General features: G+C 50.1%; 1 protein-coding gene across 1 annotated transcript in view; it reads right to left on the reverse strand.

Moving 5' to 3' along the window:
• Window positions 1–2494: 2494 nt before the first annotated feature.
• Fhad1 (forkhead associated phosphopeptide binding domain 1) overlaps window positions 2495–25739 on the reverse strand; it is a 116722-nt gene continuing 93477 nt past the window's right edge. Inside the window, exons 25-32 of the mRNA XM_021200663.1 lie at window positions 21926–22055; window positions 21197–21318; window positions 17462–17557; window positions 16880–17100; window positions 15764–15929; window positions 11137–11202; window positions 8350–8403; window positions 2495–2831 (exon numbers count right to left, since the gene is read on the reverse strand). Coding sequence (XP_021056322.1) covers window positions 2721–2831; window positions 8350–8403; window positions 11137–11202; window positions 15764–15929; window positions 16880–17100; window positions 17462–17557; window positions 21197–21318; window positions 21926–22055 — 966 coding nt within the window. The 3' untranslated portion in view covers window positions 2495–2720. The remainder of the gene's footprint in view (window positions 2832–8349; window positions 8404–11136; window positions 11203–15763; window positions 15930–16879; window positions 17101–17461; window positions 17558–21196; window positions 21319–21925; window positions 22056–25739) is intronic.

Below are 25739 nucleotides of genomic sequence, written 5' to 3' on the forward strand. Positions count from 1 at the left end.
GAAGTGAGGTCAGTTAGAAAGGTGAGAACGAAATATTACCGTGTCTTTCCCCTCCCCCTCCCTCTTCTTCTTCTCCTCTTTTCCTCCCCCTTCTCTCTCTCTCTCTCTCTCTCTCTCTCTCTCTCTGTCTCTGTCTCTCTCTGTCTCTCTGTCTCTGTCTCTGTCTCTCTCTCTCTCTCTGTCTCTCTCTCCTCTTTCTGTCCTCTTGTGGTGCTGGAGAAGGAACACAGAGCCCTTTGCATGCTAGACTGTCACTCTACTGCAGAGCCACAACTCAGTGACCAAACTTTTTTTTACTTTTGAGACAAGGTCTTCTCTTGTCTTGCTTCAGGTAGCAAGCCCCAGCAATCCTCCTGTCTCTGTCCCCTCTGTTACTGTGGTTGCGGTAAGTGTGCAGATACACCTGGCTTTTCTTTATGTGGGTGCTGGGAATGAAACTCAGGTCCTCATGTTTGAGCACTGATCCATCTCCCCAGTCTCCCCCTTGTTGAGACAGAATCTCATGTAGCCCAGGCTACCCCCGCACTTGCTATGTACTGAAGGATGATTTTGAACTCCTGACCCACCTTCCCTACATCTGGAATGCTGCAGTCAGGCATGGGTCAGTTCAGGTTCTCCATGAAACAAATTTTGAGATTTTTCAAGAGCTTTTAAAAAAGACTTTCTTTAAAAAATATTGATAGGTTGTGGTGGCACAGATCTTTAATCCCAACATTTCTGGAGGCAGAGGAAGGTGGAGTTTGAGGCTGTCTACAGAGTGAGTTCTAGAACAGCCAGGACTACACAAAGAAACTCAAAAAGATTTTCTTCCTTCCTCCCTTCCTCCCTTCCTCCCTCCCTCCCTTCCTTCCTTTTCCTTTTTTCTTTTCCTTTCTTTCTTTTTCTTTTTTGTTCTTCTGTGTGTGCAATTTCCTGTGGAGAAGGCATCAAATGCCCTGGAACTGGAGTTACAGACAGTTATGAGCTGCATTTGCATGTGCTGATAACTAAACCCTGATTCTCTAAAAAGGAGCCAATGCTTTTAACCACAGAACCCTCTCTCCAGTGCCTCACTGGCCTTCTTGAGGTCAAGTGAAGATCATCTTATTCACTGACTTTGGATATGCCTCTCCTGGGATCACACATAAAAAGTTTTTCTCCTATATTCCCCCAAATTTTAAACAAACATAAAGAATACATTTGGTTTTCTAATACATGGCAGTCGGCTTATTATCAGTTTGAAACAACCTTGAAACGCCTGGGAAGAGAGCCCCAAAGAGGGATAGATCATCTACATAGATTCAGTCTACAAGCATTGCTATGAGCCTTTGTCTTAACTGATGTTAACTGATGTGGAAAGACTCAGCCCACTGTAGGTGGCTCCATTCCCTAGGCCTGGGTACCTGAGCTGTAGGCGAGTACAGAAGTTGAGCTGAGCATAAGCAAGTGAGTACGCACATGCTCATTTCCCTCTGTGGGTGTGATGTGACTAGCTATTTGAAGTTCCTGCCCTGACTTAGGATGGGCTGTAAGCATCACACTAGTAAAATAAATGGAAATAAACCTTTTTTGTGCCCTAGGTTGTTCTTTGTCTGGATATTTTTTTTATCACAGCAACAGAAATGAAATTAGAATAGAATATGAAAATATTTTATTGCAGATTTAATAATAATGATGATAATAATAATAATAATAAACAACCAGTTTGCTTTGTGCCTTTTCACCTAGGTGTGGCTGGCTGCCTGGCCAGGAGAGATTGTCAGTGATAGGAGGTAGGTAGGTGGAGAGAAGGCAGGGCACAAGAAGAGAACTGAAGTCTCTGTAAACATCATGAGAATGGAGTGTGCATGCTTTGGTGACTGGGTCCTTGGTCTCTCCTGTGGCCAGAGGCTGGGAAGACTAAGGTCATCTTGGTCCGGCAGAATGGACAACGTGACAGAATTAGAAATCAGACCTCCAGCCGGGCATCATGGGACACAATCTTAGTCCCAGCTCTTAAGAGGCAGAGGCAGGCAGAGCTCTGTGATTTCGGGGACAGCCTGGTCTAGAGAGGGAGTTGCAGGACAGCCAGGCTACACAGAGAAACCATGACTTGAAAAAAATCAAACAAAATAAAGCAAAAAACAACCAAACAAACAAACAAAATGAACACAGCCTTCCAAGCCCAGGTTACTAGCAAGTGACTGTAGGCAGGCCAGCCAACCTCTCTGGACTTCAGCATCCTGATCTGTGAAATGGAGCAACTCAGGGCTTGGGGAAAAGGTTGAGAAAGGTTTTGGGAACTACAAAGGGCCACAGAAATGTCGCTCAGGATAACAGAAGTGACAGAATTGATTGGCATTCTAAATTTATTATGATAAACTCAGATATAAATTCATTATACTGTGGCTAAGGGCTTGAAGCATCCCTGATGCCCCGAGGCTCCAGCTGGGTCTCTCTGGAGCTCCTTGGAGGAGCCAGAACTTGGGCGCATCATAACCCACATGTGAACAACTGTATCCACAAGCTGAAGGAGTCTGGGTTATAGACATATTCTTTATATATGTGCATGTATATACATTTATGGATAATTTTTAAAACTCTTCTTATACACTCCAAAGTAAGTTCTGTGGAAAATATTAATCTAGAATGCAAGGCATCCAAGCATCCATCTTCAACATGTCACAAAAGTCCCTCAGTATTTGTTACTGGAGAGTCATACCGACTCAGGATCGCGTGAAGCCCTGGGACAGTGTGTTTTTCTAGTTCTTTCCACTGGGTTTAACGAATGAAAGGTTCTGGGTAGACTTGCATGCCTCCTTCTTTGTCTCTCTCTCTTGGCCCGTCTTCAGGGTGGCTTTCTTGGCTCCAACCTTCAATGAACAAAGAAGAACACACAAAATTTGTCAATGCAGTCAGAGCCTCAAATGGCCTATGCAATTTTTAAAAAAAGATTTACTTTATTTTTAGTTATGTGTGTGTGTGTGTGTGTGTGTGTGTGTGTGTGTGTGAGCATGCCCATGTGCAGGTACCTGGGGAGGCCAGAGGTGTCAGGTTTCTCTGGGAGTCATAGGCAGCTGTGAGATGCCTGACTCGGATGCTGGGAATCTAACTCAGGCCTCTGCCAGAGCGGTACAAGCTCTCGAATGGTGATCATCGATTCCAGACCCCTGATCAGCTTTTGCTTGTGAAATAAAGTGTAGAAGGCAAACACACATAGATAGCAAAGTGGTACAATCCTCAGTTATTACCGTGTTTCTCGGGGATGAGCCTCATGCTTCGATGCACCCTTCCCAGTAAGTAGGACTGCGTTCCCTCTCTCCCCCGTCTACATCGAATATTTGAAACCGGGGTCTGTGTGCTAAGAGCTGCTCCCTGGAGCAGAGTCTCCTACTCCTGGGGTGGCCTTCCTCCCTCTGAACTGTCACAGGTCTGGAGGAGGTCTCAAGCTCTGATGGCTTGGCAGACTCTCTAGGAGGCCCTCAATCCTTTCTGACTCCTCCTCCCTTAGATAGCAGGGGACACCGTAGTGACCACAGGACCAATGCTGCTCCAGGTCACAGCTGGGCTTCTTGGACAATGACCTCTCCCAGGATTTGGGATTTATGGACTCTGAGGTTTTTCACTTGTTTTCTGTCACGTGACTGGGAAGAGGAGGTCTGCAGACAGAGATGTGGTAGTGCAGTGTGCACATGCGTGTCATTCTCCCATGTGTGCATGCTCTGGTGAGTGTGTGCCTGCATGCGGGTGTGCGTGAGTGTCAACAGCACCCGGTCCTCTCCCTTGGTTGATACAGGAGGCTATTTCTCTGTGTGTCTGCATCTCTCCCCTTTGCAAGTAGGTAATCAGCTCTCCAGAAGACTTTTTGATTGCACACACCCATCTCTGTCCCATAGGTATGTTAGCCCTTTGAGATCCTATCTAACGGTGCGTTGCTTCCTACTGTCTCCTATACGTTTGTGATTCAAACCATCAAGATACATGTACACCCAAGTCAGGGGAGCTTGTTGATAATGTGCGTTTCAGCTGCCACTATACATCACCCCCACACACACACCCCATTTTCTCCACCTGTCACATGGAGACCAGGCTGTGGGGTCTATCTTTTTTAGAGACTGGTGGAGTCATTCTGGGAAGGCTTTTTTGGTTTTTTTTTTTAACATTACATTTTATTTATTTATTTGGGTATGTCTGCCCATGTGTGTATACAGCATGATATGCATTTTGGTCAGGGGATAACTTGCGGGAGTGTTATTTCTACCTTGTGAGTACTGGGGACTAAGCTCAGTACCTGAGGCTTGGTACCACCTGCTGTGTAACAAGGCGGGGGGGGGGGGGGGGCTACCTCACGAGTCTCTGGAAATAGAAAGGCTACCTCGTGAGCTCCCTTTGCTTTGAAATTAGCCTTGGGAGGCCCAAACCAGAGGCAGATGGGAGCCTTAAGTGTTTGTTTTGTTTTAAGTAATTTTATTACTTGATCTTATGAGTATTTTGCTTTTGTGCAAGCAACGTGCACTGCATGCATGCCTGATGCCAGATACGGCTGGAAGAGGGTGTGGGATGTCCTGGATCACACACAATTGGGAGCCACTATATGGGTGTTGGGAACTGAACCCAGGTCCTCTGCAAGAACAACAAATGTTCTTATCCGCTGAGCCAACTCTCTAGCTTCTTGTTTTACTTTTTAAAGACAGGGTATGTAGTCCAGGCTGGCCTTGACATGGTGAGATAGCCCAGGCTAGCCTTGAATTCCCGCTTGTCCTGCCTATACATCCCAAATGCTGGGACTGAAGACGTGTGCTATCTGCCACCCCTGGCCTTTGTGTTCTGAGAGCCTGCATTCAGGATCTGTTCAGGGGACGAGAGCCTGAGATTGGTGTTAGCAGGTCACTCAGCCACTATTGACCCGACAGCCAAAAAGGAAGAAACCAGGCAGACACCAAGATTGTCTTCCTGCTGAGAGCTGTCTCCTTCCCCCTTCTTTCTCTGGTTTTGTTTTGTTTTTTTTTTTTTTTTTTCAGTAAAACTGCCACCTGCAGATGGTTCCCAAATGTCCCTGCCCCAACCTGTTGTGGCACCAGACTCAGAAAGCTCCGCTCACTAAAAATGGAGCCCCAGGTCCAGGCGGTGCCACCCCCCGTGTCTGCCATTTGTGTGGGAAGAAGGGATTCTTTGCTACCTGTTTGGCTTGACAAGGGAAAGCAGCTGTGGCCATTGACTGGGGGAGAAGAGGTGGACTTTGGACACACTACCAGGAGCAGGAAGGGAGGAGCCCTGGCAGAGCCAATCTGAGATGGCCTCCAGACAGACATCACCCAGGTTCAGTTTGACATCTTTGGGATCACAGAACACACCCTAAGGGACAGAAGCCAGTCTACAACAGTGCAGCCCAGGTGGAAATTATACACCAGGCTGCCTTTTTCCGGCAAACTGCGAGGCCCAGCCCATTCCCAAGCAGCCACCGGTGCCTTAGCTGTCCCCCCACAGACCTCCATTGCCACAGACTGGGAGGGACCCCTTGACAGAGGCTCTGGAGCTCTGCCTGCTTTGCTTTCAAAGTACTTTGACCAAAGCAATTATTAGCCCTGTATTTGCTTAACAACGAAATAGTTCCAAGGCTAAGCCAGGAGGGCAAGTTTTTATGAGTGTTTTGGTCTAGCTTTCTTGTCAATCCGTCATTTATTGTCATCCTTGGCTAACATGGTGGATGTCTTTCCTTACCCTTCTCACATACATGAAAATGTTATGTATGGTATTCATGTACACATATATGTATTATACATGTGCATATATATATATATATATATATATATATATATATATATATGGCTGTGGTAAAGAAATTCGCATTTTAGGTCAGGGATGCCTAACCTGTGCAGATACATGTATGCATGCATGCATCTGTATGTGTGTGTATGTATGTGTGATGCACATGCATGCATGCATGTATATTAAACTCAAGTGTGTGTGAGAGAGAGAGAGAGAGAGAGAGAGAGAGAGAGAGAGAGAGAGATTCATACATAAAGAATTCATGTCTGCCCCTTTGGAGTTGGCATTGCCTCTTCAGGGATGCATGATTAACCCCCACACTTGTGTCACCTGCCACCTCCCAGGCTCTCTGCTCATGTCTGGTCTGTCCTAGGGTGGAACCTCGTGGTTCACGCTTCCTACCTCCCATTCAGCAGTATGGTAGCCCAGCCCAGGCAACCAGCAAGTCTCTAGGAGATGTCTTAGGGCACAGGAAACTAGAAACATGTTCACTTTGGCAGACATCCTGCAAACAATCACAGAAGACTGCCGGCCACCAGGGAAAGAGAACAGGCCTGGGGCATCTTGGAGGGCAGAAGGCCAAGGCCATGGGGCCCCGATAAAAGGAGGCACTTCCAAAGTATTACGAGGGACCCATGAACGGGCAAACCTGAGGAAATTGTACTGCCTCTCTGTCCCTTTCTGGGGGTGCGCTGACTCTGTCTCCTCCAGGACTCCAGGCATTCGAGGGAGGGGACCCAGCAACAATTTGCAAGAAATCTGGAACAAGTCTGACAGCGCATGGCATCCTAGACCCCAAACCTTGAATCGATGCCTTGGTGACTGGGAATGGCACCGTGGCATTCCCAGCAGAAGTGTTCTTTGTCCCATTCTCTGCAGCCCAGAGGACACCTGACATTCCAGGATCTCCGTGTCAGAGAGACGTGCAGCTCCCAGGACATCCGGGCCCTCTAGATATCTCTGTCCCCTTACAACCTGAGGCCGTTCTTAGACAAAACCCAGCCGCATCTCCTTCCTGTTTATGGATGAATGGCAAGCCTCTTCACCGTACTACTTTACAGGGGGCAAAGGTCTCAGATCTAAGGGGACCAACTCCCCCAGCAAGGGCACTCTCTGTTTTCCCAACATCCACCACTGTCTAGCTATAAGATAAAGATATTAAGGAAGAAACTTTTGATCTTTAAAACTAGCCCTGATGACCAAGCACGGTGGCACACGCCTCTCCTAGGGAGACAGAGGCAGGTGGATCTCTGTAAATTCAAGGCTAGCCTGGTCTACATAGTGAGTTCTAGGTCAGCCAAGGTTATATGATGAGACCCTGTCAAAAAAAAAAAAAGAAATAAAAAATGTTTCTTATATAGAATATCTGGGTTTTTTTTCAACGATAACTTTGTTGATTCAGAATAATGTGTCTTTCATGGACCCAAGGCACAATAGAAAGACAGATAACTCTGGGGGCATGAAGGGGATGGGGGAAATCTCATCCAAGAGTTGGAAGCCCCTCACCAGCAGAGATGTAAGGATTCCACCACAATCAACATTTACTATCAAGGCTGCAGGCCTAGAGTCAATATTCCCTTCGTGTATAGTTAAATCCTGAGTGTGTGTGACCCTGGGTAGGGTCTTATGCTTTCCCCAGACATTGCCCCCCAGACTCTCAAACAAAAGTTAACCTATTAACAGCAGGATATCTTGCCTTCCTCCATAAGTTAGCCTTTGACCTATCAACTGTAGTCCTGTCATTATCTCTTAGGAACCACCCAGTGATAAGACTGTCAACCCAAGCCCCACCCAAAATCCTGTGTATGACTATCATAAGCCACAGGGAGAGCTATGGCTCTCCTTGAGGAGATGCCTGCACAGGTATGTCTGACATCCTCCCGAGCGTCTCTGTTTCTCCAGCCCTCAAGCTGAAGCCTGAATGAAAACATCTTGAGTAAGATCGGAAACCTCCAACTCTGCTTTATGAACTGGCTTGTCCCGAAATGCTTTTCATCACTGATGCCGTGAACCCTGGCTTAGCTCGAGCCGTGATCCCTGAAGCCGGGAAGCTCCTTGGGCTATTGAGGGCGACGGGGCGCTGTGCCTCCTTCATCTGTGCCCCCCAAATACTGACAGATCTCTCTCCTCTCCCATGTGCAGAGGGAGTGCGTCTAGCCCCAGGCTTCCACAAGCTCGCCTCTGCTTTCCGCAAGGCAGTGTGTGGATTGGGGCAATTCCAGGAAGGGCTGGATCAGAGCTGTGAAGCTTCAGTATATTTAAAATGTCATAGTCTTGATTCTCAGCTCTTTAAAAAAAAAAAAAAAAGAATATCTTAGGTGATGTTCCCTCAGAATTTGAGAGAAATGCTTACCCAAGCTGTGGTAATTGTACACTCCGAAAGGCAGTAAAGAACACCCAAAATCTACCTATGCTGGGCTCCGTGGAAGTCTCTCCTCATTAACTGTGTGGCTGGAGACTCTCAGTCTCTGATCCTCAGACCCCTCCCCTGTGAGCTAGGATGACCCCTGCCCCGGAAGTGAATGAGCTGTCAGGTCATTCCATGTCCCACACTACCAAATGCTCGGTTCCCAGCAGATGCGAGGAACTGCTAACATCCGGTTTCCCCTCTCTCTGGCTCACCTGGACACTTGAGTTCTGCAGCTTGCTCTTGACCATCTCGACAAACAAGCGTCTCTTTAACACAGAAAGGATAGCGACAACATTTAGTTTAGACTTGTACTGCCTTCTGGGCCCAACAGGGATGGGTTCTTCTCTATGTAAGATTTACTGATTTGGAATGTTGGGCCCTTTGGGGGGTCGGGCAGGGAGTGACATTTGGCTTGCAGTAGGGGGTGCTGTTTTGGGGGTTCAAAGGCTACTACTGCTTAGGAGACTGGCAGGCTGAGGGGTCTGGCAGGAGGCAAAATGGCTTCTGCTGGCAGCAGGGCCTCGCAGTATGGGAGGGCAGAAGGTGGAGGTGTCCCCACAGTATAGGTGTTAAAGAGACCACAACGGCTACCCTGTTCCTCAAGTATTGCCTGTTGGGAAGCCACCCACACCCCAGCCTGGCATGCTGTTCTGATTCAGGACCCCACTGTCTTCCAGACCCTACATCTTAGGGGTAGAAAGACCAGAAGAAAGACCCTTCAGAGGTATAGAGGGTGCCAGGGTGACAGAGGGAGCTGCGGCTTCCTGTTCAGAGGTCAGCAGGTAAACCGAGGGGCTGCTAGGGGGAGGGAATTCCCATAAAGCCTTACAGAAACTCATGCCTTCAGGGCCCTGCTCTGGGTGTTAGAAAAGGGGGAGAAATTGGGTGAGCTGTGAACCAGGAGCCCAGTCCTTCCTCAGGGGGCTGGGAGGTGGTGGTTTATGGATGGTGGTTCTTGCTTTCCTGTCTCGCAAGTTTCTCAGAGACACTAGAAATCCAGCATACCGAGATATTCCTTAAAAAGTAAAACAAAACAAAAAAGCTCTCCCTAAACAAACCAACAAACAAATACCACCACCGAAAGCTCAAACCAGCGAGCGAGCGGCTCGCCTGAGCCATCGGAAGCCCACCCCTGGACAGCTGCTCCTGACAGCTGCCTCTGAGCCTCCCGCCCTCCTTGGCACCAAACTGGCTTTCTGTCAATACTCATTGGTGGGGCTGCCAGGGAAATGCTGCCCAAGTCCATTCAAACTTCATAATGGGAGCACATCGCTATGAAAATAATATCTCCATCTCAGACTTGGGACATGCTTAGACTAAATTACTATGTTGTTTATCTGAAATCCAAAAGGCAGAGGGTGTGGCCCGGTAGTATGAGTGTTCTCCCAGGAGGCAGGGGGCGTGGGTTCCATCCCCGAACAAGGAGGAAAAACAACACCCCCCCCTGAAATTCAGATGTACCTGATTTCACTTCTCCCTCCTCCTGCCAACCCCACCTGGCTTTCCCTGATACCCAGGGAGGGGGGAGGAGGGAGGGGAGGAGGGAGGGAAGCAGTCTCCTGGGAGGAGAGTGAATGTTGCCCAGTCTCTTCCGACCTCTCAAAACAACTGTCTTTGAGGAGCTCTTGGAGGCCTGTATTTAGCTGACAGTTGCCCTCTGGGTATTTTGTACTAAGGAGGCCTGGAGCTTGCAGCTGTTCACTGTTTACCTCGGGGCTGGAGAGGTGGCTGCTGGGAGGAGAACTGCTATTCAGAGCAGAGCACGGCAGCTCAGTTCCCAGCATCCACACTGGAGGCTTATGACCAACTGTCTGTAACCCCAACCCCAGAATGTCCCAGTATCCCATGCCTTTCACTGGCTTCTGAGGACACACACACACACACACACACACACACACACACACACACACACACACACACACGGCAAACCTGGCTTAGGGGGTATGGGGTACCCAGGGCATTTCACTTGCTTGGCAGGGAGTCTACCAGTGACCTGCAGCCCCAGGCCTTTGCATACCTTCCTCTTTCCCTGTTTTCTCCTCTCTCTGCAGCAAACCCCTTTACCCAATCCAAGTCCTATGTGTATGCTGGGATATACGTAAGACACATGAAGTAAAGCTACTCTGGGTAACGAGGGGCTGGGCGGGGCTGGAGGTGCTGAGTCATCTCTTTTAGGGGACCCAAGGACTCTGAGGAACCCTAGCTTGCTGCTCCCGAATCCATTTGAACGAAGGTCCAGTGGTGGATAGCTGAGCCCTAGGAAGGGGGGAGCAGGGTACAAGGACATCAAGATCTGCTCTCAGGTGTGACTCAGTGGATACTGTGCTGTCTTTCCACTGAGGCTGCTCTTAGGGATGTGGCACATCCTGTCACATGAGACCCCCCAAGCCCCTAGGGGAATGCTCTGGATGACCCCTGTTCTGGGGACACTGGGGATAGCTCATGCACTGTATTTGGAGGACTCGGTGAACCGGGACCAAGTTGGATCTCTTTCTCCAACAGGGCGCCAGGGTGCCTGGTAGCCCCGAATCAGAGGAAAGCCACCCACACGCAGGGATGAAAGCTGCCAGAGTCAGTCAGGACCAGTCACCTCCATTCCACCTCCATTCCGGGTTTCAGCTTTGTACCCCCCAGACCCATGCACTCCATCCTTAGGAAAGAAGTCTTGGGGATCCCCACTCCCTCCCCTTTTTTCTTTTCTCCAAATCCTAAGCCATTTGGTGTCTGAGATGTTTCATTTCACTGGCCAAAAGTGCCCTTGGGCTTCCTTAGTTTGGGGACCCTGAGTTAGAGAGTGGCATGCACGTGCCTGTCTCCTAGGTCCTTTGTCCAAAGTGCCAGGAGGCAGTGGGCGGGGTGAGGGGGGCTGGGAGGGAGGATGGGCAGGGGGTGCAGGTGTCCCTGGGCAGTGTGAGCTGCCTTTCTTGCCTAGGGCTCTCGCCCATGCAGGGCCAGGCTACTTTGCCAGGGGCTGCCTGATCAGTCGGGCCTCTTCCTACCTGCTTCTCATTGTCTTTGAAGGAGCTGTAGGATGCGTTTCTCTGCTCCGGATCCTCTCCTCGATCCTGAGTGAAGAAACCAGGCGAGGGGGGAAGCCTTTAGTCTGCCCTTCCCTGTTCCAGTCTGGGGCTTAGCTATGGGGGCTTCTGGGAGATGCTACAGTTCACTGCCCCATGCTTTGGAAGTGGCCTGCAGGAGGGTGGTTTTCCCTACACTTTTCACTCATTCACTGTGCCTCTCTTCCTGTATTTACATTTTCCAGCCTTCCATTCCTGAGGCTCCCCGTCCATCCCCACCTGACATATCTGATGACTTCTTAAAAACGTCGTTTATTACATTTGTTTATTTATTTAGTGTCTGTGGGAGCCGTGAGCTCATGTGGAGGACAGAGGACAACTTGAGAGAGCCCATTCTCTTCTTCCTTTCACTTTATGGGTCCTGGGAATCGAACTTAAGCCGCTAAAGCTTGATAGCAAGCGGATTTACCCAAGGAGCCAATCTGCCCAACATCTACCAGTTTCTGCTCTTTGGCCACAGTGGGACAGAGGTGAAGAAGAGCTAGACAGCACTGGGCCCAAGGCAATCTTTGAAAACAGTGAGTTAGAATAGGGATGTCGGTGGTGGCCAAAGGCATCATGGGGTGTCCCTCTTGCTTCACATCCCTGCTCCTGCTGAACTGAACCCTGTGGGCTATGCCTTTTTTTTTAAAATTTTTTTTATTCGCACCCCAAAGACAAGGGATCTAAATCAATGGCATGGGAGGGGTTCCGGCCTAGCTGAGACCACTCCTGAAAGCAGCGACCAAACCTCCGAGCTGGGATTTGACAGGCTGGAGCCTGCCAGGGAGTGAAGTTTGCTCCCTGGCCACTGACAGCAACTGTTCTCACCCTTCCAGCCCTGAAGAAGCCCCGGGAAAGGGCTCCCAGGCTTCTCAGAGGGCAGCTCCCGGGTGTTTAAAAGCTTTCTATTGAAAATTCCCATCTGAGCCATTCATGGAAAGTACCTGCTCTATCTTGGCGGCAGCCCCAGCTGCATTCACCAACAAGAAAAGAATGCTGGACAAAAGAGCCGCCAGCTTCCCAGGAGCAGGAAACAGCCTCCGGGTGGCTGGGGGTGGGGAGGCACCAGTGACCAGCACTGACTGCCCAGAGTTGCCTTTCTCCCCGTATAGTGCTGAGTTTTGGGGGGTGCTACTGTTATTCTGAATGTGCCCCTTCACCACTATCCTGCAAAGTTGGTCCTGTTTGTCACTGCCATTTTGAGAAGTCTAGACACAGAGTGGCCACCTACTAGTCACTAAGGGTCAGTGGTGGGCACAGACCCTATTGTTTGGCTTCAAAGTCGACCTCTAAATTCTTAGAGAGGTGCCTTTTCTAGGAATGTGGAAACTGGACAGGGCTGAGCACAGCACTGTGCCATGGACAGAGCCCTGAGGTCCCAGGCTCTCTGTGTGTCCAACACTGAGAGTTTGCTTGCTTTTGACAACCAGCCTCGAGGTGTTAGTAGTGTACAGAGAGGTAAGCCCTTCTCGGGAAGACAAAGAGTGAATGTTCTCCCTCATGTGGGCTTCCGAGGTTTTCTGAGGATGTCCATTATAAAATTGTGTATGTATGTAGGACTTGAAAGAAGAAGCAAAAATGTCTAGGGGGTTGACACAAGGGTGTACAGGCATGGATGGGTGTGCGTGCATGCTGCTAACATACACATGCAGGAGGTCCTCACACGACCCTGTGCCGTGTGTGTGTGTGTGTGTGTGTGTGTGTGTGTGTGTGTGTGTGTAAAGGCCGGGGAAGAAAGTATTCATTTGGAGGCCTGGCTTTTGATTCTGGAAAGTTCTGTATTGCGAAGAAGCACTCAAATGTTAAAACTGCACTGGTGTACTCATTTGTGTGTGTGTCTGTCTGTGTGTCTGTCTGTCTGCCTGCTGTAAAGGAGAATGGTTCAAAAGCCTCAGATGGGAAACACCCCGGCCCAGGGCCTCAATCAGTCCATCTTTACATTACAGAGGGAACTTGGGAAAACTGTTAAGCCTCCTTGATAAGAATTAAAGGAAACAGAAAATTAAAAAGAAAATGGATTTCCCTTGAAATCAGGGTTTCACTTTTATAGACCAGGCTGGCCTCAAACTCTCAGGGGTGAAGCTGCCTCTAGCTTCCCAGTACTGGATGGAAGGCGTGTACCACCACACTGCACCCAACTCCCTCCACCCATCTTAAAAAATGAAAATACACTCCTAGAGTGGACAGATGATTTACAATTTCCTTTTCCCTAGAAAACAGTACTTGGGGAGTCACAGGCCTCGTATGAAAACCACAGCGCTGGAACGAGACACTCCCCCCCCCACCATTGTGGTAATGGGAGGTGGAGAGGAGTCTAGAGTGGAGATGCTATGGGGACTGTGAGCAGAGGGGAGCCCCGCTGGGTCTGCTGCTGGGCTACCTGGCATTGCAACCCTTTGTCAGTTTCAGCTCTGCTCTGAGCCTGGTGGCCCAGGGATGAGCCCCTCGCAAGCTGTGGAACGCAGCAGCAGCAGCAGCAGCAGCAGCAGCAGCAGCAGCAGCAGCAGCAGGTGCAGTGCAGTGTGAGCGCATCCAGGCAGTAGGCTTGCCCATGAGCCTGAGCAGAGAGTGACATCTATCCGCACAGTGTGGCCCCGCTGCGGCTCCGTCTATCTCCCCATCCCTTAAAGCCTGGGAATCTGCAAGGGCCCAGCCCTAGCTCTGCCGAGAACCCCTGCTGCAGGCTGAACTGGGCCATTTTGGGGTCACCCCCCCCCCCCCCGCACCAGCCAGTGCAGGATGTCATCTGGTGCCAACAGGCTGGCTTGCTGCATTGTGTATCAATGAGGCAGCTTGTGAATAATGCATGTGACACTGATTATGCAAATCCTCAAGTCCTTACACTTTGAGCCAGCACACCACAATGGGCTGCTGGGGGCCCTCTGAGGTCCTGTTCTATGGTGTTGTGTCTTTTCTTGAGGACTTGGGCTGATGAACCCCAGATGGCACCTTGGGAAGAAGTGGGTGTCCTGGCGGTCCAACCTCCTATCTGCTTCAGCTGCCCTTGGTGTGGAGACTCAGTGTAAAAGTCCCACCGCCGCCCCACCCCCACCCCACCCCCAGCTTCTGCCTGAGGTAACCTGTGGCACATACATGTGGTCACTTGTGATGTTTAATTCAGAGGGGTGAACGTAAGCAGCCATGTTTGAGGCTGCTTTCCTTGATGCGGTTGGGGTGAGCATCTACAATGACCCCCCAATTAGTGCTTCTGGGGTACCCTTTCACATAACTAGACTCCTCAGAGCTCAACCACACACACACACACACACACACACACACACACACACACACACACACACAGAGTCACATCACAAGAGTCATATATGCTTATGCAAACACTGACACACTGTCACAGGTACGCACATACACATTCAAGCGTGTCCCTTGTCCTGCGTATTTGAACATTTACGCCCAAAGAGTCATATACATGCAAACACTCATGGGCACACATAAACACGTAGCCCCAAAGTCAAAAGAGATAATAATTACAAGGGGATCCTTGGGACCAGCCCAGCATACAGCACAGGAATCAGGGGAGACCTGGGGCTGTGTTGCAGTCCTGTTCCCTAGCTCCTGTATGGACCTGGGCAAACCTCTCAGCACTGTTTCACTGGGCTCAGGGGATCCCCAAATCTGGCTATAAACCCTTAGCCCTGCCCTCCCCTCCTCCTGAGTGCTGGGCTCACAGGCATGCATTGCCACACCTAGTTTATGCAGTGCTGACGGTCTGACCCAGGGCTTTGTGCTTGCCAGGCAAGCATTCAACCAAATGAGCGACATCCCTGGCCCAGGTCTCTCAACCCACGGAGGTTCCATTTCCTTATCTGTTAAAAAAAAAATATCGGGATTATGGTCTGCACCAGGCAGGCCTCTTAATGGCATTAGTAAATGACCGCGTCTGTGATGCGCAGACCGAGCCCTGGGTCTAGCCTATGGAAAGATGATGGTAGCGATTAATTTCCTCATCACCCTGATCCAAGCCTGTGTCGTCTTAGCAAGAGTGGAGGGGGGCTGCCGAGACAGCTCAGTGGGTCACAATTCCTATGCCAAGCCTGACGACCCGGGTTTGATCCCCTAAACCCACACCGTGGAATGAAAGAATTGACTCCTGAAAACTGTCCTTTAACCTCCACACGCGCATTGTAGCCCATGCACGCCCACACGTGTACAGGCAAGGAAACAAGTAGATGTGATTACAAACAATAAGAGGCATACCGGGCTTCCATGAGGTTAAGCACATGCTTAAGATCTCAAAGCCAGTGGTAGAGTTCTGAGCCTGACGACATCTGTTGGCCACAGAAGCTATTCAGCCACTCACTGCCTGCATTGGGGAAGGGACTCCTCCTGGGGCTGTCATATCATCATCATCATCATCATCATCATCATCATCATCATCATCATTAAAGACATGGTCTCTTTATGTATCCCTAACTGGCCTAGAACTCACTATGTAGACCAGGCTGGCCTTAAACTCATAGCGATCTTCCTGTCTCTGCCTCCCGAGTGTTGGGATTAAAGATGTGCACCACCGCACCTGGTTGTCCCATCTCAGGGCCACGTGGCTCACCTTCTGCTGCTTGAAGGCCCTGTTGAGTCTCCTTTCCTGGCTCAGCTGCTGCTCTGTGCGCTCCAGGGCCTCCTTCAGCAGCGCCTTTTCCTCAGCCTCTTTGTGAACGTCATCCTCCAGTTTGGCTACCTGCGTCTGGTACATCTGAACGGACACTTTGCTATGCCTGGGTGCACGGAGAGACAGCGTCCCTTTCCCCCTCACCGGCCCCATTCGCCTTCCAAGGCCCCAACCTCTCTAGATCCTTCCGGATGGGCTTGACTTATGAGATGGTGACAAAGACTCGGGGAGTAGAGGGCAGGACACGTTGAACGTGCCTAGCATTGGGTGGTTCAGGAAGTAGTGTTGCTGGCCTTTCCCTGACGCTCCAAGGGTGTGGGTGGTGCCCTGCAAGTCACACAAGTGCTAAATCGAGATTCGCGCGCGCGTGTATGTGTGTGTGTGTGTGTACTTGTTTGTGTAAATGTGGGCATGCTTGTGTAGAGGCCAGAGGATAACCTCAGGTATGCATCTTTGCCTTTCACCTTGTTTAAAGCAAGATCTCTGTGATTTTTCTGCCTTGTATGCCAGAAGAGTGAATCTTCCTACTGATGCCTCCTGTCTTCCCATAGGAACACCTACTACTGCTCGTCTGTGGATTCAGACTCAGCTCCTAACACTTGCTGAGACACGTGCTTTTACCTATCAAATCATATCCAGCCTTTTGTTATTTTGAGACAGGGCTGGATGTTGCCCAGGCTGGCTTCGAACTTGCTATGCAGAAGAGGGTGACCTTGAACTCCTGATCCTTTAGTGAGTGCTGGGATTATAGATATGAACGGCTTACGCACTGCTGGGGATGGAACCCAGGGTTTCGTGCATGCTAGGCAAGTGCTCGACTGCCTGACCTACATCCCGCCTTACATGTCAAGGTCCTAATAGGTGTGTGTAGCCTGCACATTGAGAGCAGTCAGGCTCGAGAGGCGTGGTCCTCTAGTTAGTGTTTTCTCCCGGACAGCCTCCCTCCAGGAGGCCAGGTCCCCCAAGGGGTGTTTTTGCTTAATCTGCATCCATCCCTCCGTCCTGTCCCAGCCCAGCAGCTGTCCGCGCTTAGCCAGGGGCTGCTGCGTGTGGTACCTGAGCTGCTCCAGTTCCTGCTCGTACCCCTTCAGGAGCTCCTCTTTCCTCTGAAGCCGGGTCTTGAGCTGGGTGATCTTATCAAACACCAGGTCCAGGTCCTTCTGTCGGAGGTGGTTGACCTTCTCCCGCTCTTTGGGCGAGAGGTGCTTCAGGGACATGTGGCTGGACATGTCCTTGATGTTCATCAGACTGCCAAGCGTCTTGATCATGTCCGTGTACTGCAAGGAGATGGGTTGCTGGTAAGAGCAGCGTCGGAGGCTGCACTTGGCCATTGAGATGCTGGTTGGTGTCTGAGCAAACAGGTGTGCTGGCAGTGACTGCTGGTGGGCCTTTTGTCTCCCCCACCCCACAGCCACTTACAATAGGTCTTCTCCAGGATGGATGGAGAAGGACAACAGAAATTAATACTCAGTCTAACGATGCAGCCTTCCCGGGAATTGGGCTGAGTAGCAGCCAGGTCTTGCCGAGTTATGAGAACAAGTCAATAGGGCTCAGAGGCTGGCAGTGAAGGATCCTGTGGTTAGCAGTCAGTGCTGGGCAGAAAGGAGGGGAAGGGGAGGGGACGCCACATGCACACACCAGCTTCTCACTGAGTTCTAAGGCTTCCCCAGCGTCTGTCTTCATGGGCTTCTCCATGACCAAGGTGGAGCCCGAGTTGAAAGGGCCATTCTGAGGCTGAAATGAAAAAGAAACTGAACAGCTCTCTCAGTGCTCCGTTTGTCTGCGTCGGCCATGGGGCAGCTAGGACCCTGTGTGGCTGTGGACGAGGGGTTCCGTGGGTTTCCCATCTCTAGTCCTGACCGTCTAGTCTGAACTCTTCATTGTTTAGTTGCTGGCTCCTCCTCTGATGTCTTCTTTCTAGAACAGGGTCTCTCAGTGGGGGCTACGTTTGCGCTCTCCCTCCCCACCCCCGGGTTGTTTAGTGATGTCATTGATTGAATGCGGGGGAGGGGGGATGCTGAGGGTGCCACTGAAGGAGACAGTCCCCAATCAAACTGTCCGGGAGTCGCCTGACCCCAAATATTCTGTGTGTGTGGAGAGGGAGATCAAAGGCCAACCTTAGGTGCCATTGCTTAGGAGCTGTCTGTCCTCCTCCTCATTCTTTAAACAGTGTCTCTCACCAAGTCTTTTTTTGTTGTTGTTGTTTTTTGTTTATTTCAAGACAGGGTTTCTCTGTGTGGTCCTGGCTGTCCTGGAACTCACTCTGTAGACCAGGTTGGCCTCGAACTCAGAAATCTGCCTGCCTCTGCCTCCCGAGTGCTGGGATTTCACCAAGTCTTGAGATGCTTGCTGGTCCCCAGAAATCCTTCTCTTTCCTTCCCCAGCACTAGGCTTACAAGTGCACACTACACACACTTCACACACTACACACACTACACACACTACACACACTACACACACGTCACACACTACACACACTACACACACTTCACACACTACACACACGTCACACACTACACACACTACACACAGTATAGAAATCAGCACTTTTTTCTTTTTTCTTTTCTTTTTTTTTTTTTGAGACAGGGTTTCACTGTGTACCTCTGGCTGGTCTGGACTCACTAGGTAGACCAGGTTGGCCTAGAACTCACAGAGATCCATCTGTCCCTGCCTCGAAAGTGCTGGGATTAAAGATGTGTGTGCATTGTCAGCTGGCCTCCTTTTTTTATTTTTTATTTTTTATTTTTTTGAATGTGGGTTTTGGGGATCAGTCTGAAGCCATCATGTTTATGTGGTAATGATTTTACCAATGAAGGTATCCCAACCTCTGACTCCAAATATTAATGTGTTGATATTGAGAAGACCTGGGACCATGACGCTGCCTGTAAGTTCCATTCCAGTGCCTAGCATGGCACTGGTCATATGGTGGCCCAAGATGTGCCTGAGAAATCAATGAATGAATGAATGAATGAATGAGTAAGTGCTACACAGGAATAGTATGTCCTTTTGTCAGAAGAACCTCATTTTCTTCAGAAGATACCGTCAAATGTTCTCTGGGTCGGGGGAGGCGGCCCTGGAGCATTTCCTGAGGTGATGCAGGCTTGGCCTTCCAGCTGTGCCCTTGCTTTGCCCTGCGTCAGCCAGTTAGTTGGCTTCTGGAAGCTCTGACTGGAAGCCTGGAACATCGATCAGGCCAAGCAGAAAGCGTAGAGACCCACAGGTGAGTATAATACACCTCATCAGGACCCAGGTGGACTTTAGTCCTCAGTAGGTGCATCATGGGTAACTTGGTTGGCCCTCAGCATCGGTAGGTGCTGCCCTGCCACCCCCTGAAGACTTATGCAGAACCCCAAAAAAACTGACCATAAGACCAGAAACCTTTGACAGTAAGCAACTGATAAGTGTGGGCGCATTCAGACTAGAAGAAAAGGTGTGTGTGTGTGTGTGTGTGTGTTTGTGTGTGTGGTGCACATGCATGTGTTATATGTGTGTATTCTGTGTGCACAAGGATGATGTACATGTGTACAGGTATGTGTGGGGTGCACATGCATTTGTTGTGTGTGTGTGTGTAGTTGCATGTGCACATGGATGATGTACATGCATGCAGGTGTGTGCAACCCGTGTGGTGGCCAGAGTCTGTCAGGAGTCCTGTCATTCTTTGCTTCATTCCCTTGAGACAGGATCTCTCACTGAACCTGGAGCTGGGCTGGCCACCAGTGGGCCCTGGTGATTCTCTTGCCTCCATCTCTCCTAGTGCTGGACTTAGAGGTGGCTGTGTGGCCACACCCTGCTTTTTAAAACCATAGGTACTGGAGATTTGAACTTAGGTCCTCATGTTTGAAGAGCAAGTGCTTTTACCCACTGAGCCATTTCCCTGGCCCTGACAAGAGGATCTTTGGAGATAACAGTAAGTTGGCCAGAGTCTTCTGCACCCTTCTCCAGGGTCCCCCTTTCTATCCTTCTCTGCAGACTGGCAGGGTGCTAGAGGAAGACAGCCAGGGACAGAGTACAGGTTCCTGCCACCTTTATCTCTATGACCCTGGATGAGGTGCTTAGCTTCTGAGGCCCTAGTTCTTAATCTGTAAAACAGGGACACTGGAAATCTACAGGTCGGCTGCTGCAAGGATTCGCCAAGCACACGGGCGAGCACTCAGTCCACGCGGGCTTTCCTTCCTTCTGGCTCCCCTTACTTGCTTCCAAACTTGGGAGGATGGAGGGTTGGGAAGTTCCCTGCTGTGTGGAAGCAATGGTGGGGTGGGGTGAGGTGGGGTGGGGTGGGGTGGGGGTGGAAGTGGGGTCATCCACAAAGGGAAGGCCAGTCTGGGAAGCAGAGCCAGGCCATGAGATCTAGCTGACCTCCCATCTGGAGACTGTCCCATCTGTCCCGCCACACCCAACCCTGGAGAACGGGTGTATGGTTTTAGTAAGAAAACCAGCTCATTACAAAGACCTTCCTCTCCCAGGATAGTAAATGTCCAGAAAGATTGTTAGACAGGACGTTGGTTCAGATAGGGTAACTTTGCTGTTCATTCTAGAAGCTTCCATGTGCTTTAACCCCACCTGTGTGAGCCAGTATGCAGCCAGTGAGCCCTGTGATCGACACTGACCTCAGCCTATCAAACACTCGGTCTCACAGCCATTAGGTCACCTTCAATGTCACCATTAGTCACTCCTGAGTATCTTGGCATGAAGCCCCACTTTTCCCTGGGATAGCATTACATAGGAACCATAGCTACCTGTCACTCAGCCTGAACTCTGAGTCAGGCACTGGGGGAAGCTTTTGTAAAGTCGTCTTGGTTTCTGTTGTTGTTGTTGAGGGTCGTAAGTAGCCCCTGTAGGCCTAAACATTGCCATGTCGTCAAGTCTGACCTGCATTCCTGATCCCCCTGCCTCTACCCCTCAGGCCTGGGGATCACAGGTGTGTGTGTCACCACAGATGGCTGTCCTTTCAGGTGGCGGACACCCAGCATTCAGGCTGGGCTCCCCCTCACTGGGCTTGCCTCTGGCCCTCTCAACACAGCCCTCTTACACTTGTGCGTGTTTGCGTCTTTCAGTTGCAAGAGAACGACAGACTTTGGTAAAGTCCTGGCATTAGAATGTAAGGTTTCATAGGAGAAGGGGGGGCCCTTTGTGCTTCAGTGGCCATCCTGGCCCCGAGTCAAAGCAGTGACATACTGTATTGTGCAAAAGGGAGGGCCACTGTCTGTGCCAGTATCCACTGACCCCCTGGCCGGTGCGTGTAGACAGACACCTGCTCATCAGGGAGGCCCTGGCTTTGAACCTCCTGCACACTGTCTTGAGGCTCAGCTCACGCTGGCCCTAATGCCCACCCTTTCATGTCAGTCACTGCAGAGATAAGTGATTTTTGGTTACCGGTCGGATCTCTACTCTTGCGAGGGTTGTCAAATCGGGCTTTGCGTCTAATAATATTTTCTGTACATTTTTTTCCATCCGGAGGGTTCTGAGCTCTAGGAACGATTCATGGTCCTTATGATCTATAAAAGAAATAATGTAGACTCAGGCAGACATCCTTTCATGTCATCGCTGTAGTTAAGGTTTACACTTAACCATGGGACCGTTCTACTCCTCACAGCCTCGCAGGGATAGTGGTGAGGAAATCAAGGCCCAGAGAGGTTAAGTGACTTGCCCAACGCCACACAGTGAGTGTGAGGCTTTGGGGCATCATTGCAGAGGCCTCCATAGTGAAGGTCACCACAGGCCTTCCAGCCACAGAGGTGATAATGACACATATACCAAGACACCCCAGTGCCCAGTGCGTTCTCAGCCTTCAGCTGCCCATTCTGAGCCAGCCCCAGCCCTTTTGAATAGACCCCTAGTGCTCACCCTCAGGTGTAGTTAGACCTGTCCCATGACAAAGTCCCCACCAGGTGACAGGGAAATAAAGAGGAAGACAGTAGTGAGTCTTCCTGTCCTATTTAAGTAACGTGCACTTGGCCCCGAGGCAGGACCCGGCCCATCACTGTTAGTGCTGTAATGTCCTGATTATTAGATGGTTGGGGTAGCTTGGCCAACTAGCTGATCCCCAAGGTGCACACCAGGCTCTGGGGTCTCCAAGCTGGGACTCGAGCACAGAGAACTTACTGGAGGAGTTGGCCTTCTCCAGTTCTCTGATTCGCGTTCGGAGTTCCGACAAGGCCTTTTTCTGCCGCTGGATGGTTTCCTCGTGTCGAGACCCTTTGCACTTGACCCCCAGGTCACTGAAGGACTGCTCCTGGGGACAGGGTAGCATATTCAGCAGCTCCTTAAGGGTCCAGATATCTCCCTTAGATCCCCAGTGACTTAAACAACTCCTGTTTAGCAGAAACCCTGCATTCGGCAACTTCTGGAAAATATCACAAGAGCCTCGGCAGAGAGGGGATTTAAGTTTTTCATCGCAGATATCAAGTTTTAGGTAGGAGGATTTCCAGCTCTCCTTCCTACTTAGCAGCTTCATGAATAAAGCATCCCTTGTTCTCCTTCTCTGCAGCCTTTCTTTCTTCTAATAGACTTTCATGCCCGGGTCTCCATTTCCTGCCCACTTTTAAAGACGGGGTTTCTCTTTGTAGCCCTGGCTGTCCTGGAACTCACTGTGTAGACCAGGCTGTTAGTCTCAAATTCAGAGATTCCCCCTGCCTCTGCCTCCTGAGAGCTGGGATTAAAGGTGTGTGTCACCACGCCCAGTTTTTGGATCTCCATTGCTAACAATCTCACCTTTTTCTGAATAGTAACTTCTAGAAAAGAATTCTTTTATTGCTTTTTAAAGTGTGTGCAGAGGCCAGAGGAGGGCATCCGACCTGTGGAGGTGGAGTGATAGGTGGCTGCGCGGAGCACAAGTCAAGTCCTGTGCAAGAGATACAGGTTAACTTAACTGCTGAGTTGTTTTTCCAGCACCCCCACTTCTACTGGGGGGGAGGGGCGTTTTTACTTCTCTTTCTCCCTTCCCCCTTCTGTGGTGCTGAGGGTGGGCGCCATGTCTCCTGAATAACTAAGCTCCTGCTTTGTTGCTCAGCTGTATTCTCAGCCCCCGAAGGACATTTGAGATGAGACCGAAGGAGGCTCCTTTTCTACTGGTAATGAAGATGGTATTCTCCCGTCTGTTTGGGGGTAGTGGACACCCTGGCACTTGGTTGGTCTGGAGAGAGAGTGTCTAGGACCTCTAGAGTGGCAGGTCCAACAGAACTTTCTGTGACGGTAGAACACTCCATACCTGCCGCATATGGTAAAACAGCTGCTGGCCACATGCGGGCCCCATGGGACTGTTAGAGACTAGAGTGGGGTCTGCTCAGGTCACAGACAAGGAAGGTTTTTAGAGGTCATGCTCCCTTTTAAGACAAATTCAGAAGAATTTAGGATTATTTTTCTCTAAAGCAGAGTGCTTGCTTAGCAGGCACAAAGCCCTGGGCTCCATTTCCGGCACTGTATAAACGGAGGTGACACGTGCCCGTGGTCTCAGCACTTGTGAGGTGGAAGTAGAAGGATCAAAAGTTCAAAGTCCTTCCTGGCCACATTGTGAGTTCAAGGCCAGCCTGGGTTAGGTGAGATCCTGTCTCAGTTCTCTAGTCATTCATTCATTCATTCATCCACTCATTCCACACCTCGGAGTGCCAACTTGCTCTAGGCTCTGGGACTCTATCAGTGAGTGACACTGTCACATCCTTGCTGTCCTGGATTCTCTATCCCAGCACAAGGAAACAGACAGTGCGGAAGGTAAATAGGGAAGGACACAGGGACAGTGGCAGGTGTTTATCAGATAATTAAGAGAGGACAAGGATGGGGTGCGGAGGGGAGTCTTCAGTTGTCAGACAGTTGCTAGGGGGAGGGCTCAGCCAACCTGGCAAGAATGGGAAGAAACCACGATCTGTCTCATTTATAACTACTTCTAAAATAGCAACTTTTGGTTCATTTTAGGTTGCAGATATAGATACTGGGGGCCAACACACTTAGCATGAGGTGAACAGAAATTATTGAAATTTTATATAGCTAGGCATCTTGGCCTTTCTTTCTTTCTTTCTTTCTTTCTTTCTTTCTTTCTTTCTTTCTTTCTTTCTTTCTTTCTTTCTTTCTTTCTTTCTCCTTCCTTCCTTCCTTCCTTCTCTCCTTCCTTCCTTCCTTCCTTCCTTCCTTCCTTCCTTCCTTCCTTCCTTCCTTCTTTCTTTTCTTTCATTTCCTTTTCTTTTCTTTTCGTTTTAAATGTTTTTCCCCTTTTAAATTATCCTTTGAGACAGGATCTCACATAGTCCAGGCTGCCGTCATGCTTTCTATGTAGCCAGAGATGATCTTGAACTCCTGGTCCTCCTGTCTCCAACTCCTGCTCACCTGAGTGCTGGGATTTCAGGTGAGCCCTGCCGTGCCTAGTCTGTGTGGTGTTTCAGTGTTACAGTATTAACACAGTGTGTTACAGTGTAACAGCTTTGGGAGCTCAACAAGCTCTACCCACTGAGCCACATGCCCAGCCCTGTGTCCATCAATCCATCATTAGCTACCCATATTCTCATTCATATTCACTGACCCTGCCCCCTCTTCCCCTATGCTATCCAGGTGCCTCCATCAAGGACCTCCAACCATCGAGGACCCCAGGCTAAGCCCTCCTGAAGAGCTGAACTCTGCGCAGCCGCAGATGGTGGACACTTTGGCATTAGACACTCTGGTTTCAGCGACTGAGAAATCCAACCACAGAGCGAGCAGAGGCCAGGGAGAGAGAGTCACTTGTCCTTCCTTTGCTGATGTTGGCGAGTCTTTGAAGCCACTCGGGTGTTGAGTCCTAGGCTCTGTGCTAGTCACACTGGCTCTCCCGGGGCTCAAGGCCTACAAGCTCCTTCAAGGGGCTCAGCAACGCTGGCTGAGGACCAGTCCCCTCCCTTCCACATTCCTGTCACTCATACCTTTAGGACTCTGCTCCAAGTCTCCCCCTGTGGAGGTCTCTGACCAACAGTCCTGACAGAGCCCCTTTCCTACTATGACGGACGCTCTCATGCACTACCCTGAGATTTTGTCTCCGACACAAGCAATGGTTAATCTAGAAAGAGTAAACCTCAACTGACTGGAAAATGCCTCTATAAGACTGGTCTGTGGGGTTCCTTTTTCTGTTTTTTCAAGACAGGATTTCTCTGTGTAGCCCTGGCTGCCTTGGAACTCACTCTGTAGATCAGGTGGGCCTCGAACTCAGAAATCTGCCTGCCTCTGCCTCCCAAGTGCTGGGATTAAAGGCGTACACCACCACTGCCTGGCTTTATTATTATTATTATTATTATTATTATCATTATTATTAATGATATGGGAGAGCTTGGTCCCCTGTGGGATATAGGGCTATGCTGTAACAGGTGGTCCTGGGGTTCTATAAGAAATCAGGGTGAACAAGCGAGGAAAAGCAAGCCAGTAAGCGGCACTCTTCCATGGCCTCTATCTCAGTCCTAGCCTGTAGGTTCTGGCCTTGAGCTCCTGCCCTGACTGCCTTCATTGATGTACAGTAAGCTCTAAGAGGAACCCTCTCTTCCCCAAGTTATTTTTGATCCGCATATTGATCACACCAATAGAAGGCAAGCTGGGGCCATCTTAGGTCCAGCCTTAACAGTTCCACAGGCCACTTGGCCCCACCTCCTCCTCAGGACATTTTACTCTATACTCTTTTTCTTTCTGTCTCCTCTCTTCGTGCACACAGGCTCCATGGGGGCCAAGGATGCTTCCTGTGGAGACTGATCCTCTCAGGATGGTGCTCAAGATGTGCAAAGTCAGGAAGCTCTGAGGAGCTTGTCTCCAGCTCAGGGCTGCTGGGCGAGTGAGTGAACCCAGCTACTCTGGTGTACTGCCCTGAAGCCGGTTCACCTCAAGGTTTGGTTCTGTTATTCATCTGCTGGAGGGCATCTGTTTGTCTCGGAAGGAGCCATGTCTGGATAGAAGCAGACAGGAGACACTGAAC

This window comes from Mus pahari, chromosome 6, assembly GCF_900095145.1.
Source record: "Mus pahari chromosome 6, PAHARI_EIJ_v1.1, whole genome shotgun sequence".
In the NCBI taxonomy this organism is placed as follows: domain Eukaryota; kingdom Metazoa; phylum Chordata; class Mammalia; order Rodentia; family Muridae; genus Mus; species Mus pahari.